Source organism: Solanum verrucosum, unplaced genomic scaffold, assembly GCF_900185275.1.
Source record: "Solanum verrucosum unplaced genomic scaffold, falcon-dt-bn FXZP01000230.1, whole genome shotgun sequence".
Lineage (NCBI taxonomy): Eukaryota > Viridiplantae > Streptophyta > Magnoliopsida > Solanales > Solanaceae > Solanum > Solanum verrucosum.
In genome coordinates, this window is record NW_026019954.1 from 1,033,912 (window position 1) to 1,050,024 (window position 16,113).

Genomic DNA, 16,113 nt, shown 5'->3' on the forward strand with positions numbered 1-16,113 from the left:
ATTAGTCAGTGTTTTAAGACTAAGGTACATTTGTGCATTTTCCAATTTCCTTTACAGTAGTCACTTATCTAAAAAGAAAAAAAGAAAAAAAGCTATTTTGATACCTCCTAGCATCTAATCTTAAGATGTGAAAGAGCATTTATTCATTTAGAATAGTGACTAACTTTGCAAGAAAATCAGCTACTCAATTATTTCAAGTATATGAGTTAGAATAATTATTTATACATTTTTTTTTGGTTCTATTCATTCATGATCTGAACTAATTCAAAAGTCTATCTGATTTTTATTTAACTAGGTTAGTAAATAGGATATGCTGAGAAAATTAACAATGAATTATCAAACGGGTTAGAAGAGGCCACTGAAGGTACCAAAAATTAATAACAGTAAAATACACCACCATTAAAGAAAGAAACCACCTACTCAACGGTTGAGTCCATTTCTTATATGCTTTAAACTCAATAATTATCGCAACAGTACACAATTTATAGAAAAACAGAGTGATAACCTTTATTTAACTTGAAAATCTGAGTTCTAAATATTAGTAATAAGACTTTTAACTATTAAAAAAAAATTATTTTGTCTTGATATGTTTTTTTTAATGCTAAACTTGGTTGAGTGATTTTATTGATACTAAAAATAAAGTTCAGTGACTTACTAGATACTTCCTCTATTCCTAATTACTTGTCTACTTTTAAATTGACACACATATTAAGAAAATAATTAATGACATAGTGAGTTTACCATTTTACCCCTATTAATTATGAAGTGGATGAAAAGTTCTACATTTTTCAAAGTAATTAGTCATTTGATTGAGGGTATAATAAGTAAAACAAATTTGTCCTTTCTTGATTTGTCAAAATGGACAAGTAATTAGGGACAACTATAACAGGAAAAGTAGACAAGTAATTAGGGACAAAGAGAGTAAATTCTTAAAGTTGAGTGACCTTTTGTGATATTAGCTCCAACGAGGAATATTCTAAATGAATTGAACTATTGTTTTCTTCCCCACCACACCACCCCAAAATATGAATTGGAAAGTTTACTTTAAATAATTATTAAAACAAAGAATGATTCGAGAAGATGGACCATAATGTCAATATTTGCCCAAGAAATTTGTATCTTTGCAAATTTAACTATATATATTTATTTCCACTAATAGTCGAAAGAAATTCCAAGCCCAATAGGCAATTTCTATATGTGATTTTTTGGTTGAAATTTTGTTGTGGTAGTGTAACTAGTGTTGCTGATTGGTCAGCTGGGAATGGCAAGTGCATTGTGTGGACAGGCTTAATTTGCTGGGTGTATGTATACTTGCAGCGTTCTTTGGTCGTATTGTTCCTTAGCTCTCTAGTACTGTTTGCGGAGCCTATATTGGAGTTTCTGGGGCAGCCAGAAGCAGTGGCTAAATTGACTGGAAAGGTTGCAATTTGGCTGTGATACCTATGTACTTGAGCTTTCCTTTCCAATTTACGTTGTTAAGGTTCCTGCAGTGCCAGCTAAAAACAGTGGTTTCTGCTCTTCATGTGGTTTTGTGTTGGATTTTTCTTTATAAATTGGGATTTGGAATTGTTGGGACTCCCCTTATTCTATATAAACAGTGAAAATGTCTGGATATACTACCCGTTTATATTAATTTAAAAGTTGATGTCATTTGAAAATTATGATGCCAGGAGATATAGTTTCTCAACGCTTACATATACAAATTGTGTGATTTAATTTATACTACATATATAGCTTGTTCACTTATGTAAACTGACTGACAAATCTCATTACAAAGAGCTCTCTCTTACAAAAATATTTTTCAGATATTTTTTTGAATCGATAGGAAGTCATATCTAAATACATACTTAAAAGAATATGTTCAGAAGTAGTTATCAATATATTACTCTCTTCGTTTTAATTTGTTTGGTTACTTTATTTGTTTAGTCAATTTCAAAAAAAAATGTTTCTTTTCTGTTATGGCAATTTTATAATTTTAACTATCTACATGACATGTTTAATACTAAAAGATTAAAATTTATTTTAATACATTCTACATAACGACTCGTTGGAGTTCATAAGATTGAAAAGTCTATTTTCATAAATTTTGTATAAAATTAAAATAAAGAGAATACATCTTTTCCTACCACACTTTTTCAAATAATAATTTAAACACGGAAGATTCGAGGAGATAGACCATAATAATTCCCCACTAATAATAATCTCAAAGACATTTCTTTTCTTTGCAAATCCAAGTATATCCAACAATATATGTCTTCCACTTAAGTTCAGTCAATAGGAAGATAAAACTCCTCTAATTATGTAAAGACTAAACCAAAGAAACACCTCTCTTTATGTGTCAACTTTATTCACGAGGATATGTATAAAATAGTTTTTTTTTTTCTGTTACAACAATGGATGATACTGCTAGTAAATTAAAAACATAAAATAAGGGTTTTGAAATTTTCTTAAACATCTGATTGGATTTTTGTAGATCAAATAGTATTAATGGATATAATTTCTTTTGCATATATTGATACATTAACTTTGACATTAATATACAAAAGAAGAGTAAAAGTGTTTAAGATTTTTTCCTGAAGAAATTTCCGTCTAGTGCAACTAATTTGACGAAAAAATTGTCAAAATTACTTTTACTCCAAAAAGTACCGAATGTCCATGTGTTTTAATGTACTCCAAAAAGTAAAAAGTGAGTTCGAAAACAAATTATGACTTATTTTTTCTAAATTTTAAATATATCTTCAAATTGAAGTTAAAATTTAATGGACAAATACTAATTATTAAATTAAACAAAAATCATTCCGAAAAAGACAGTAAAGTTTTGACAAATTCTTGTTTGGCTTTATGTGTTTTTTCTTTTGGTATTTTGGAGGAAATTTCACGAAACAAGCTAGTATATATGTTTAATATTCAATACAGTGATGATTTAATTTCAATAATTACATATTTTGTTCGAGTTTGTCTCTAAATACACTATGTCTGATGCACCTAACAAATGTATCTAGCTTGAAATTGTCTCTTTTGTTTGCCACTTCTCTCCTCTCTCGTTCCTCTCCTTTTTATATGTGTTTTATAATGTATCTATATTTTATAATTTTATGTATATGTATACAATATCAAAAAATGCACTGGTCTATTCAATATTAATTTCATCTTATGTATTCGATATTAATTTTATCGAGTGTATCTAATATCAATTTCATGTATTCAATATCAACTATGCATCGATATATTCATCAATAAGTTAATTAATATCAAATATGCGCTAATGTATCAATTGTATTTCTTCATAGAGGAAGAAGAAGAAGAAACAACAATAATGATTAGTTATTCTTAAATATATATTTTTCACATTGTATTATTGGTCAAGTTTTATAATTAATAGATAAGACGGGGGAGTAAAATATAAGACGGAATTTCTTAGCTACACATTTCTTAAAATGAGAGGGGAAAATCATTACACGATAACGAAGAATACTCTAAATGAATTGAACTGTTATTTTTTCCCAACCACCCCACCCCAAAATATGAATTGGAAAGTTTGCTTTAAAATAATTATTAAAACAAAGAACGATTCGAGAAGATGGACCATAATGTCAATATTTGGACAAGAATATCGTATCTTTGCAAATTGAACTATATATGTTTCCACTAATAGAAAAATAAAGTTCCACTAGTAGTGTAAATTAAAGACCAAAGAAATCGATTTTTTTTATTTTTTTTTAATATAGAAGTACCAATGCCTCTCTTTATGCGTTTACGTTATTCACGATGATAGAGTGGGTTCCTCTTGTTAGAACAATTTATGAAAACTCTAGAATTAAAAAAATAAAATATTTCCTTTTGGTTTTTGATACATAAACTTTGACAATACACAAAAGAGTAGAAGTGTAGAGTTTTTTCTTGAAGAAATTTCAATCTATCAACAAATATTTTGACAATAAAAATGTCAGAATAAGTATATTGTTATAGTGAAAAATACATTAATCATGAATGTCAAAGTTAAAATAGTAATGAAAAGTCGATAAGTTGACAGACTTATGTGTGTACGTAATTCGATTCTTACTGTTCCACTTTTCTTTTCCTTTCACGTCCCCAACTCCCCATGCAATAAAACTTTGTATTTGATAGTACTCAAGAACGTTTTATTTGTATAAAAAAAATCAATTTTGTATGTATAAACAATCTATCAAGAACTTATAATTGAGTAAAAATAATTGTGTTTCAGGACCCATAATTTAAAATTTCTGATTCCAATTTTGTTAATTATTCCTACCCTTTCTCGTCTGAAAAAAAAACTATCTTCTCAAGCCTCTTCCTTAATTCTGTATATAATTGATAAAATATTTTTTATACGAGGTGAAAACCTTCGATAACGGTGGTAATTAAACCCTCAAAGTCAATTTTGCATGGTAAAATTCTAAAAAACGAAAACAAATGAATAGGGGGACTTTTGTCCTAAATAAGTCGAAAGAAATTCTAAGCCCAATAAGCAATTTCTCCTTAGTCGTGTTACTATAAGGCCTCTTTCTAATTCCAATATCGGACTTCAAATCTAACCCATTAAATTTGGGAAAAACTACCTAACTAGACATACATCAGCACCATATATACTCATTTTACCTCTACTTTCAAACAATTACATATATTACCACTTTTAATATTTTATACCATATAATTTTTAAGATACAATAAAAGATACCACATCCCTTAAAATTAGGATTGATTAATTATCTTTATATTTAAAATTCACAATTAGTGTTTTAATAACAATCAATCTCCAAGCATATCAATATCTCCCCCCACCCATACTAATTAACGATTAGTCAACATTTTTACTCCTAAAATTGTTTATGCGGCCACCAACCAGAAGTTATGTACAAGTTGTTCATCAATTTCTTTCTTCTTACCTTCCTTAAATTAAATGTATCAATGCACGCATATTCATATAATTAATCTATAGCCTTTCGTTTTCAAATAGTTACTATCCGGAGATCACATCGACGTCGGGGGCGATTTGGAGGTCGAAAGGCTCAATTGAAAGAATGCTTTTTTTCGGTTGATCTGGCGGAGGTCCGTTAGATCTAATCGCAGTGAGCAATGAGCAACATCGATAAATTAAAAGTGAAGCAAACACCGCCGTGGTGAGATGTCCTGAGCAACCACTAACGCAATCGAAAAGTTTCAATAAATGGAGATTTACGCATATTTTTGATACATTATCAATGTATCTGACACATAATTTTTGTGAGTATATGTATCTAGTTTATATGTATCTAGTTTTATCAGTGTATCTTATTAAGTATGCATGTATCTAATCATTCTTGGGTATGAATTTTGATTATTTTTTTTTAATTAATGATAGACAAATACTCTACAATCGTGATTTGTTCCTAAATTCATGTGTTTCAGTTACATTTTATATTTAGATACAAATAATTAAATGTATCTCCTTATCAATATGTATTCGAGATACATGTTGTTGGATATAACATATGAAATTGATACTTGATACATCAAATTAATACTTGATACATCAAATTAATACTAGATCGTATAAATAGATACATGAATTAATACTAGATACCGTACACTGATGTATCTAAGTGTTTATTTTATTGGACACATCATATATTGATAATAAATACATCAAATTAATGAATTTATTATTTTAAGAGTAATAAGTTGAAATTAATCAAATTTCATAACCAAGATATACATGTTTTTGTCTTTTATTAATAATATTAATGAATTTATTATTATAAAGAGTAATAAAATGAAATTAATTAAACAAATATACACTCCTTGATTTATATTAAGGAATTTGATTAATATTTCCATAATTAATTAATTGTCCATGTGAATTAATTAAACATGTATCCCAATTTTTAAAATTGTTGGATACATGTATCTGACGAGTAATGATACATGTATCTAAAGGAACAAATATGGTACAAGAAGTAATTTTTGAAACTATCATGAATTCTAGTAATTATAACCTAAACTAGTGGGATTTATGTAGTTTGTTAAATTTGAGTATCTGTTAATAATTTTGTGAAAAAATTGTATACGTAATTACGTATATTATCACTAATTAAGAGTTCTTATTATATATTGCAGAAAAATACACTTAGATAAATATATTTTTTGTTATCAGATACATACAAATAGGGAGAGGCAAGCGAGATTGGGGAGGGAGATGACGAGATTTGCATGTATCCCAGATACATGTAAATCACACTAGATACATGTATCTGTATATATCTAATGTGATTCACATGTATATAAGCTACCATGTACATGAGAGAACGACAAATGAGATTTGTTATGTATCCCTGAACATGCGAATCCACTTGGATACAATTTATCTAGAACAAATTACACCTAAATTTGACCCTATGTATCTAAAATACATGTATATATACGTATCTGGAGGCACCAAAATCTGGTAAGATATGTAATATTGCAAACAAAAGTGTATATCTAAGTAATTAACTCGTAAACTAGTGGGATTTATGTAAATTTCCCTAATTTTGTTGGAGAATTGCCAAATATTTATTTTTTTAGGACGTATTATCATTTCAAAATTATTTAATATCTTGTCAATTTTTGATAGAAAAAAAACATATTTGGAAACAAATACTTCTACCCAAACTCAGGGGCGTTTGGCCATGCGATATGGTGTCATGATATGGAATCATGATATGATGTCATAATATGGAATCATGAGATGAAATTGAGGTTTTGTTTGGACATGCGATATTGAATTTTTGTGTTGTATATTTTCTCATAAACATAAAAATCTCATAAGTTGTAAAACTATTAAAATAGTCCCAATTGTTTATTCAATCTTATCAAATAAACAAAATTTATAAAATCGCATAATAAATTATTACAAAGCTATTTGTTCTCCACTTAAGTAATTGTTTCATCCAACTTTAATTTAATTAAAAAAATTGAACATAAATTGTAATGTACTAGTCTTTAATATAATCCTCCCACATAATACGGTCAATTTCCTCACGTTGAACTTGCATTTCTCGATCATGTGACCGAGAAGACGAATCAACATTGTTACTTTGAGCCATTTGTTGGTCAATATCATCCGCAACTATATTTTCATGCTCATTGACCATAAATATTTCATCAATACTTTGATATTCTCGCAAATAATTATGTAACACTGCACAACCTATGGCAATTTTCACTTGTGTATCAATATCATAATGGTTCATGCCTTGTTTCAGTATTCTAAATCTATTTTTCCAAGCTTCAAAAATCCGTTCAATCACATTGCGCAGAGATGAATGCCTATAATTAAACAATTCTTTGGGATTTTGAGGCTCTCTTTCACTTCCTCGGTAATCTTGCAAATGATAGGTCCTTTGTATGGAGCTAAAAATCCTTTTGTGTTTCGGAAACCAGCATCAACAACATAATATTTATCTACCAACAAACATTTTATTAAGAATTACTAAAAGCTTTGTGTAAATAAATAATATTTATTCTAAGGATGTAATTTAAAGTTACCATATGGCGAAAATGAAAATTGTGAGTTGGTTCAACAAGTACATTCTCAAGTACTTTATTATCATGTGCAGTACCTTCCCAACCAACAACAACAAAGGTAAATCACATATCAAAATCACAAGCACATAAGACATTTTGTGATGTTCTTCCTTTGCGATTACGATATGCTTGTTGCACCGGTTTATGAACCTCCCCTTCTATATATGTTCCATCAATCGCACCAACACAATCCTATCAAATAAAAAATACATCAATATTAGTTTAGTGAACATAAAATAAATTGGAAGCATTATAGAATGCACTTCATAAAAATAATGTGTGTAAGAGTAATAAAAATAGTGCTTCCAAGACAATGCAAAGTCATAAAATAAATATTATCTCTTTAAACAAAATTGATAGGAAATATGTAACTAAATACTAATAACTTACACATAAAATATAAATGTGCATTTATTAAGGCCATAAAATAAATTTATTACTCAACAAGCGGTTGGTGTGAGTTAAAATGACTAAATGTTGGTAAAAATAATAAATTTTATGTCGGTGAGAATAGTAAATTTTAAAAAGTAATGATGTGATTATAAGTTTTATTTACATATGAAATAAATTGTTAGTATATATAAATGTGGGGTTGTTTTAACAAAGTATAAACCCGTGAATCAATATTTGTATTAAAATATCTCAAATCATGATATGGAATTCCCATATAATTTCATATCATGGTTTTTAGAAAATATGAAATCACATCTCATGATATGGAATCATAAGATGGAATCAACGTAAAATCGCATATCTAAGTAGGCGTTTGGCCATGCGATACCATATCACAATATGGTGTCGTGAGATGGAATCAACGTTTGGACATGCGATTTTATGCTGATTCCATCTCATGATTCCATATCATGAGAGGTGATACCATATTCTCCAAAAACCATGATATGGAATCACCATGTGATTCCATATCATGATTTGAGATATTTTAATACAATAATTGATCCATGAGTTTATATTTTGTTAAAACAACCCCACATTTATATCTACTAACCATTTGTTTCATATGTAAATAAAATTTATAATCACATCATTACTTTTTAAAATTTATTATTCTCACCAATATAAAATTTATTATTACTTTAAATTTGGTGAATATAAATGATAAAGTAGAAATTCATTTGGTGAATATAAATGAGAACGAAGGGAGTAATACTTTTTTGATTTTTCATAATAAAAAAAACCGTCTTAATCTTATGACTAAGCATAATATTGATAAAAGACAATTTTCATTGGCGGTGCCGCACTTTCTTAACCTTAGTATTTGCAAAATGTTCGTTCTCATGACTGAAGGATATCAAGTCCAATTGATTGAGGACTTGGAAAAATTTGATCAATTAGTTATTAATATTTAGTCAAGTGGACTAGTTATAATTTTTTTGATTAAATTTTATTAGAAGTGTTTTTGACTCAAACTTGTGGTAACTTTTTAAAATTTCGTTATTCAATAATATTTAACTATTGATTTTTCTTGTAAATAGTTAGAAGTTAGTGATGTTTGTTAATTTTTATCTTAGTGCATTTAACTTCTAAGTTAATATTTACTCACTAATGTATGTTTTTTTTCTACTTTATAGGTTATTTGTAAGAGTAGTTGAGAGATATGGGCATATCAAGTACAATTTATGTTCAATTTTTTAAATTAAATTAAAGTTAGATGAAACAATTATTTAAGTAAAGAACAAATAACTTTGTAATAATTTATTATGCGATTTTATAATTTTTGTTTATTTGATAAGATTGAATAAACAATTGGGGCTATTTTAATAGTTTTACAACTTATGGGATTTTTATGTTTATGAGAAAATATACAACACAAAAATTTCATATCGCATGTCCAAACAAACCTTCAATTTCATCTCATGATTCCATATCATGATACCATATCATGATTCCATTTCATGATATCATATCGCATAACCAAATGGGCCCTAAATGTTGATTCCATCTCACAATATCATATCGTGATATGATATCGCATGGCCAAACGCCTACTTAGAAAACTTTGGAATAAGACTCAAGTGTCATTTCATAATTAAAATTTAAAAAAAGTACATAATTAATCCTACAATGCAGCCAAAAGAATATAATAAATGAATGTCACATGGCGTATCTGATAGGTCGTTTGCTTTAAACCTGTTACGTCGGAAGTGAAGAAAACCATTATTGGATCTCGTTTCCGATTGTCTCAATAAGTTTGAGGGCATAAAATCAAATGGTATAAAAAGGTCTTTTTTTTTTTAATCACAAGTAATGTAAATTTTAGTGAAAAATTATGATATAAAGTTAAAATAATAAAATTTAACAAAATATTATATAATAATATCGAGATAATGTCCAATAAGAGTTGTGATGGAAAGACAAGTACTTCTTCTTCCTTAATCAAAAGTTTCAGGTTCGAGTCCCTTGATACAAAGTCGTCTTTGTTAGGAAGTGTTCTACCCCAATCTTCCTTGCACAAATCTATATTTAGTCGAACTCCAAGATGAATACCAAATATTGGATTGAAAATCAAAAAAATAATATAAAATAGTATTGCCTTCAATTTGATAAGTTGATAAAATAAAAAATAATATAAAAATAATATTGCATTGAATTTGATAAGTTGATAAAATAATATTAAAATAGTATTAATTTATTGCATACTCAAAAAGACATCAAATATAAATTTGATCTTTTTATAAATATAAAATTCTTTTTTAAAAAATAAGTTAATTATTTTCCCAATCCAGCTAGTAATCAATATTTCCCGGTCAGTTTTTGTCTTTGTCAACGGCCGGCCGGCCGGCCGATGTACAGTATCTTCAGTCCGACAATATCGAGATTCGCAGTGATGTTGTCACTGAATAGAAGAACGAATTCAAACACACCCAATGAGCCCCTTTTACACACACAAGACACAGACTCGGAGGAAAAGGAAGAATCAAAAGCAGAAAATTTGGTGAAAAGAGCATGCCAAGAATCAAAGATGATATGGGAAATAGCAGGACCCTCTATTTTCAATCGATTGACCATGTTTTCTCTCACTGTTATCAGTCAATCCTTCGCCGGACACTTGGGTAACCGTGACCTCGCCGCCATTTCCATTGCCACCACATTCTTCATCTCCATTACCTTCGGATTCTTGGTATGTCTTACTTTTTGAAAGATTTATAAGTTTTATGCACTCATAGTCAGAGGCGAAGCTGGGATATTGAGTTTATGTGTTCTACATCATAGAAAAGAAAGTTACCATGTTATTGATAAATGTGGATTTTAAACATAAATACATGATTTGTGCTATAGCTACTTAGTTATGCCGAACCCATTTGTGCTCATAGTGTTACAAATAGTCAGATTGTACATTTTCTACCTTGATCATGTATATAACTTAAACTCGAAAATAGAAAGTCACCAAATGATTGGATTTTGCAATAAGAAATAAGTAATGAGGTAAGAAGTTTGATTAAGATCCATAAGTCTAATATAGAGGAAACTATCATCTACTTTATGTGGATTTTTGGTTAAAATTTTGTTGTGGTAGTGTAACTAGTGTTGCTGATTGGTCAGCTGGGAATGGCAAGTGCATTGGAGACATTGTGTGGACAGGCTTATGGGGCAAAGCAATACACTTTGCTGGGTGTATACTTGCAGCGTTCTTTGGTCGTATTGTTCCTTAGCTCTCTAGTACTGTTGCCTCTTTTTGTGTTTGCCGAGCCTATATTGGAGTTTCTGGGGCAGCCAGAAGCAGTGGCTAAATTGACTGGAAAGGTTGCAATTTGGCTGATACCTATGCACTTGAGCTTTCCTTTCCAATTTACGTTGTTAAGGTTCCTGCAGTGCCAGCTAAAAACAGTGGTAATTGCTTGGGTTTCTGCTGGGACACTTGCTCTTCATGTGGTTTTGTGTTGGATTTTTCTTTATAAATTGGGATTTGGAATTGTTGGGACTGCCCTTATTCTTGATATCTCTTGGTGGATTTCTGTGTTGGGGCTTCTTGGTTACATTGTTTTCGGTGGGTGCCCTCATTCTTGGACTGGTTTCTCTATGCAAGCGTTTGTTGGCCTTTGGGATTTTCTCAAGCTCGCTGTCGCTTCTGGGGTGATGCTACTGTATGGTTCCTTTTTCCTCATTTGTCTCTGTTATCAAGAACATAGTCACATTGATATATAGATTAATATTCTTTTAAGGCGTAGAAGTTGATGTTTCAGGTTGGAGAATATTTATTTTAGAGTGCTAGTTATTGTGTCTGGGCACATGAACAATACTGAGGTTGCAGTCGATGCGCTCTCTATCTGGTTCGATATTTTTATCGTATACTCAGCTTTTGTAAATGTTTTCATCTGCTTGATTTTGCAAGTAACTGATGTTGTTTCTTCCCCAGTATTACTATCATTGGATGGGAATCCATGATTCCACTAGGATTTTTGGCAGCAACAGGGTATGTTCGTCAAATAATTTTGAGTCCGTTTCTATTGTCTTATGGATGTTTCCTTTTGGCTTGCCAATAATAAGAGACGGAAACATGTAGCTTATGTGTATTTATCTTTTCTCTTCTGGTACATGAAAACGTATTAATGACATAAAAGAGCATATCTTATTTCTTGTTTTATACCATTGAAATTTTACTGGCTATAGTGCTGTAGGAACATTTCATCCAATAACCATTTTTATAAACACAGGGTACGAGTTGCAAATGAGCTTGGAGCTGGAAACGGAAACCGTGCAAAGTTTGCCACGAAAGTTGCATTGTTGAACACTTTAGCATTGGGAATTTTGTTTTGGTCAATTGTTATGGTCTTTCCTGATAAGCTTTCTATGATTTTCACCTCAAGCATTCCTGTCATTAAAATGGTGGGTGGATTTGCTTTCTTGTTAGCAACCACAATCCTCTGTAATTGTGTTCAACCAGTTCTTTCAGGTGAGAAATTTTAGGAGTTCAATTTTTATATATTGCTTTCAACTATCACGTCCAGAGGCGTATTTAGCTTTATGGCACCGCGTTCATTTGAACCAAGTACTTTTGACACAAAGTATATTTTTATGTGTATAAATTGATTAAAATAGCAACAACTAGTAGGTCTTAAGCACATTAAAATTTGAACCCATAAAAGTTAAATTTTAGATTCGCCTCTGATCGCATACTAAAAGATAAAGAGAGGAATTAGTAACCTAAAAATTAGTTATCTGATAAACCAGGTTATATACTCTTATAACATAACTTTACTTGACATGGTCAGTGTCTAAAGTATTTAAGTTAAATCCATCTTAAACCACTTAATACGGACATTCATATGAAAAGCCATGTATCATAGTAGTTAAATACTCATCGGTTATAATGTTTTCAGGCGTAGCAGTTGGATCCGGTTGGCAGGCACTTGTGGCATATGTCAACTTAGGCAGCTACTATTTAGTAGGAGTGCCCCTTGGTATCTTTTTTGGATGGTCACTAAACTTTGGATTAACGGTATGTGATAATAGTACAACATGATATTTTTGAGTTTATCTCCCTTTATAATATTAACTGTGGTGAAAACGACTACAATCTACTATACTCAAATGTATATTGGAGAATCAAGATGACATTAATCAAATAAATTTGCAGGGCTTATGGTACGGTATGATCATGGGGACAGTAGTTCAAACCTTGATTTTAGGGATTATGACCATCAGATGTCAATGGACCATATAAAGAGGTAAACTATCAAACTAGATAGTTCTTTGTTTAATATCTCTGTGTAGCTAAAGGCCTTCTACCCCATCTTAATTTCTATAGGAGTGGAAAAGCTCAAAATGGTCCCTTATCTTTGAGGTTATTCCCAAAATCATCTCATATATATTATATGGAGCACTATAGTCCCTTAAAGTTCACAATAATGGAGCTCATTTAGTAGTACTCCCAAACAGAAATCGTGATCTTTGAACAACAGAATTGGTTAAGTATCGAAGAAGACCAAATAACTCCTCAATTACACTACTTACTGTGATAACTTGACCCTAATCATGATCCACTGACCCTTTTTCTCATATATAAAAGCATCGTGAATCTTGTCCCGCACCATGCCACAACATGAACTCTTACTTTAAAACCTTACATGCACACAGATCTTGACAACTTGAAACTGGAAAGGAAAAACAAAAACCAAAGCTTACGAAAAACGTAAACTCATCTTAGTGATAGAATGAAGAAAATCTTTATTGTCTTATACAGTTTTACATTAACATGCACAGTTAAATTTTAATTTTATGTTGTACTAATACAATAGATAGAACTCCAAAAATGAATATATGATCTTCCTAAAAGAGAGTGAAGACTAGAAAAGCATTATAGGAGGAACAAATAAGGTAAACAAATAGCAAGTAAAATGAAAGAACGACATAGACACATCATTGTTTTCTCATGGATGATAGAACAATATAAGAGCTCTGTATATCTTGATCACTCAAGTGTTCTTTTAGAAAAAAATGTATTTTATCAAAACATCGGAAAATGGTCAAATTTGCTCCCCTAAAATGCAAAAAGGATCGTTTTTACCCTCCATTATACTATTCGTATTAAAATATTCCCGTCGTTACCTAAATGGTTCAAATATGCCCAGCCTCCGTTAGGCCTGTCCATGATGGATACTCAATCCCACGTGGCACTGACATTTTTATAAAGTGGGCGTCATGTGGCTGCCAACTCGGCGTCCCAACCCATTTTGATAAGATCACAGTTTCTGTTTGGGAGTATTAAATGTGCTCTCTTATTGTAAACTTAAGACACTATTACTGCTCCATATAATAAATATAAGGGATCATTTTTGGTCTAACCTCAAAGATAAAGAGACTCTTTTGGGCCTTTCCTCTATAGGAAGTTCAACTTTTTTTCTAATGGACATTCATCTTAGGTATGAGAATTTGAAATTCAAGAGGTAGATCAATGTTATCGCTCTTGATTCATTAAGGCTCATTGACAAAAGGTTCCATTCTCGCAGGCATAGTGAAAACTTGTTGTCTGCTTATGTTGGAAGATATCTATGCTATGTGTTGTTGTATAATAACTTTGTTCCAGTTTGTTTTTTTCTCCCCATTTAATCATCGGTATCCGAAACTCACTTGAGCACTCCCTCCAATTGCTTATGTGCTTGGCAATGGGAGCTTGCAGAGACAGAAACTGATGAGGTCTCATTAGATGGAGTGCTTCTTTTTACCCCTCTATTTTTTGGTGTTTTGGCATTAGGAGAGCAGAGGGGAGGGGAGGGGAGAGGTGATTAGACAAAAAATGACAAGCTTACCGAGGAAATGAGTCTTATACGAGGATATGGATCGTTCTTGATACTAATATTCTTTACTGTATTTTCTTTTCCTACTTGTTTGATATGCTTTACTTGATACGAGGGTCTATCGAAAACATCCTCTCTACCCCTATAAAGTAGGGGTAAGCTTACGTTCACTCCATCTTTTTCAAACTTCACTTGTGGGATTCAACTGGGTATGTTATTGTTGTTGTAGAGAAAGCAGAAGGGTGTCTGAATGGTATAGATATTGAATTTCTTGAAATATTTTTTTCTTAATCTCAGTTAGCTTCTAAAGTTGCCTTGTATAATAGGTTGAAATATTACCTGAAACATTTAGCAAAATCAATGACTCATAATTTTTCTGGAATTTGAGCAAAATTTTGGGTTTATTAAAAGTTAAGCTAGATAGGCCGATAGAGTTAATTGAACTAATCAACAAAATTATTATAAATTTGATTTATGGACAACATCTTTGTTATAAAGATTCTAATGTTAAAGGAATCATTACTGCAAGGAACAGAGGGGAGTATATTATATATATATATATCCAATCGACCAACTGTGTGTCCAATGTCCCAGTGGGGTTCCATATTAGAGAGATATTAACTAAATTTTGAGGAAATTTGTCCAATAATTAGAGTCCCTACATTTATTTTGTATATAGGTTACATGGCTTAAAACAAACAATATATGTGAAGGTTGTACCAAATGGTATCTTTTTTTTTCCCGGGTGTTCGAACCATTTTAGGGGTGATCGGCACCATTGGTTGTACTATTACTCTCCCAAAGCATAACAACATCAAAAAAATTCAAATTTTAAATTTCTTCTCCAAAATTTCAAAAATCTTTTCAATTTCGATTCAAAATCATTGAAAAATTGAGTTGATACATCATGAATATCTCTATTTTGTTGAGACATTCAAGAATATAAGAAAGTGAGGTGAGTTGAATCAGTCATTACAGATTGGAGATCGATGAGTTGAGAAAAGTTTGGAGATTTGAGACATTACAAAGACGAGTGTTGCTTTATCCCTATACATTATACTATAGTTGATTGATGTAAATCCTTATTCCATGAAAACTTTGAGTACGATCGGAATAGTGTTTGATATCTGTATTAGAGTACGATTAAATTCAAATATATGATTGAAAATTTCACATTGGAGGTAAAGCCGTAAATGGGTACTTATCACACCGTCACAATATATTTAATTTCAAGACACATTTTGATTCATGTTTTTGTAATTTAATGTAATTTAAATGTATAAATCTCATT

At 30.6% G+C, this 16,113-nt stretch overlaps 1 protein-coding gene across 1 annotated transcript; it reads left to right on the forward strand.

Moving 5' to 3' along the window:
• Positions 1-10,292: 10,292 nt before the first annotated feature.
• On the forward strand, positions 10,293-14,933 carry LOC125814268 (protein DETOXIFICATION 27-like). Its single transcript, XM_049493736.1, has 8 exons — positions 10,293-10,705; positions 11,128-11,669; positions 11,769-11,855; positions 11,942-11,998; positions 12,240-12,478; positions 12,906-13,024; positions 13,163-13,253; positions 14,535-14,933. The coding sequence occupies exons 1-7, from the start codon at positions 10,370-10,372 to the stop codon at positions 13,247-13,249; spliced, it is 1,467 nt and encodes a 488-aa protein (XP_049349693.1). The 5' UTR covers positions 10,293-10,369; the 3' UTR covers positions 13,250-13,253; positions 14,535-14,933.
• The last annotated feature ends 1,180 nt before the right edge of the window (positions 14,934-16,113 follow it).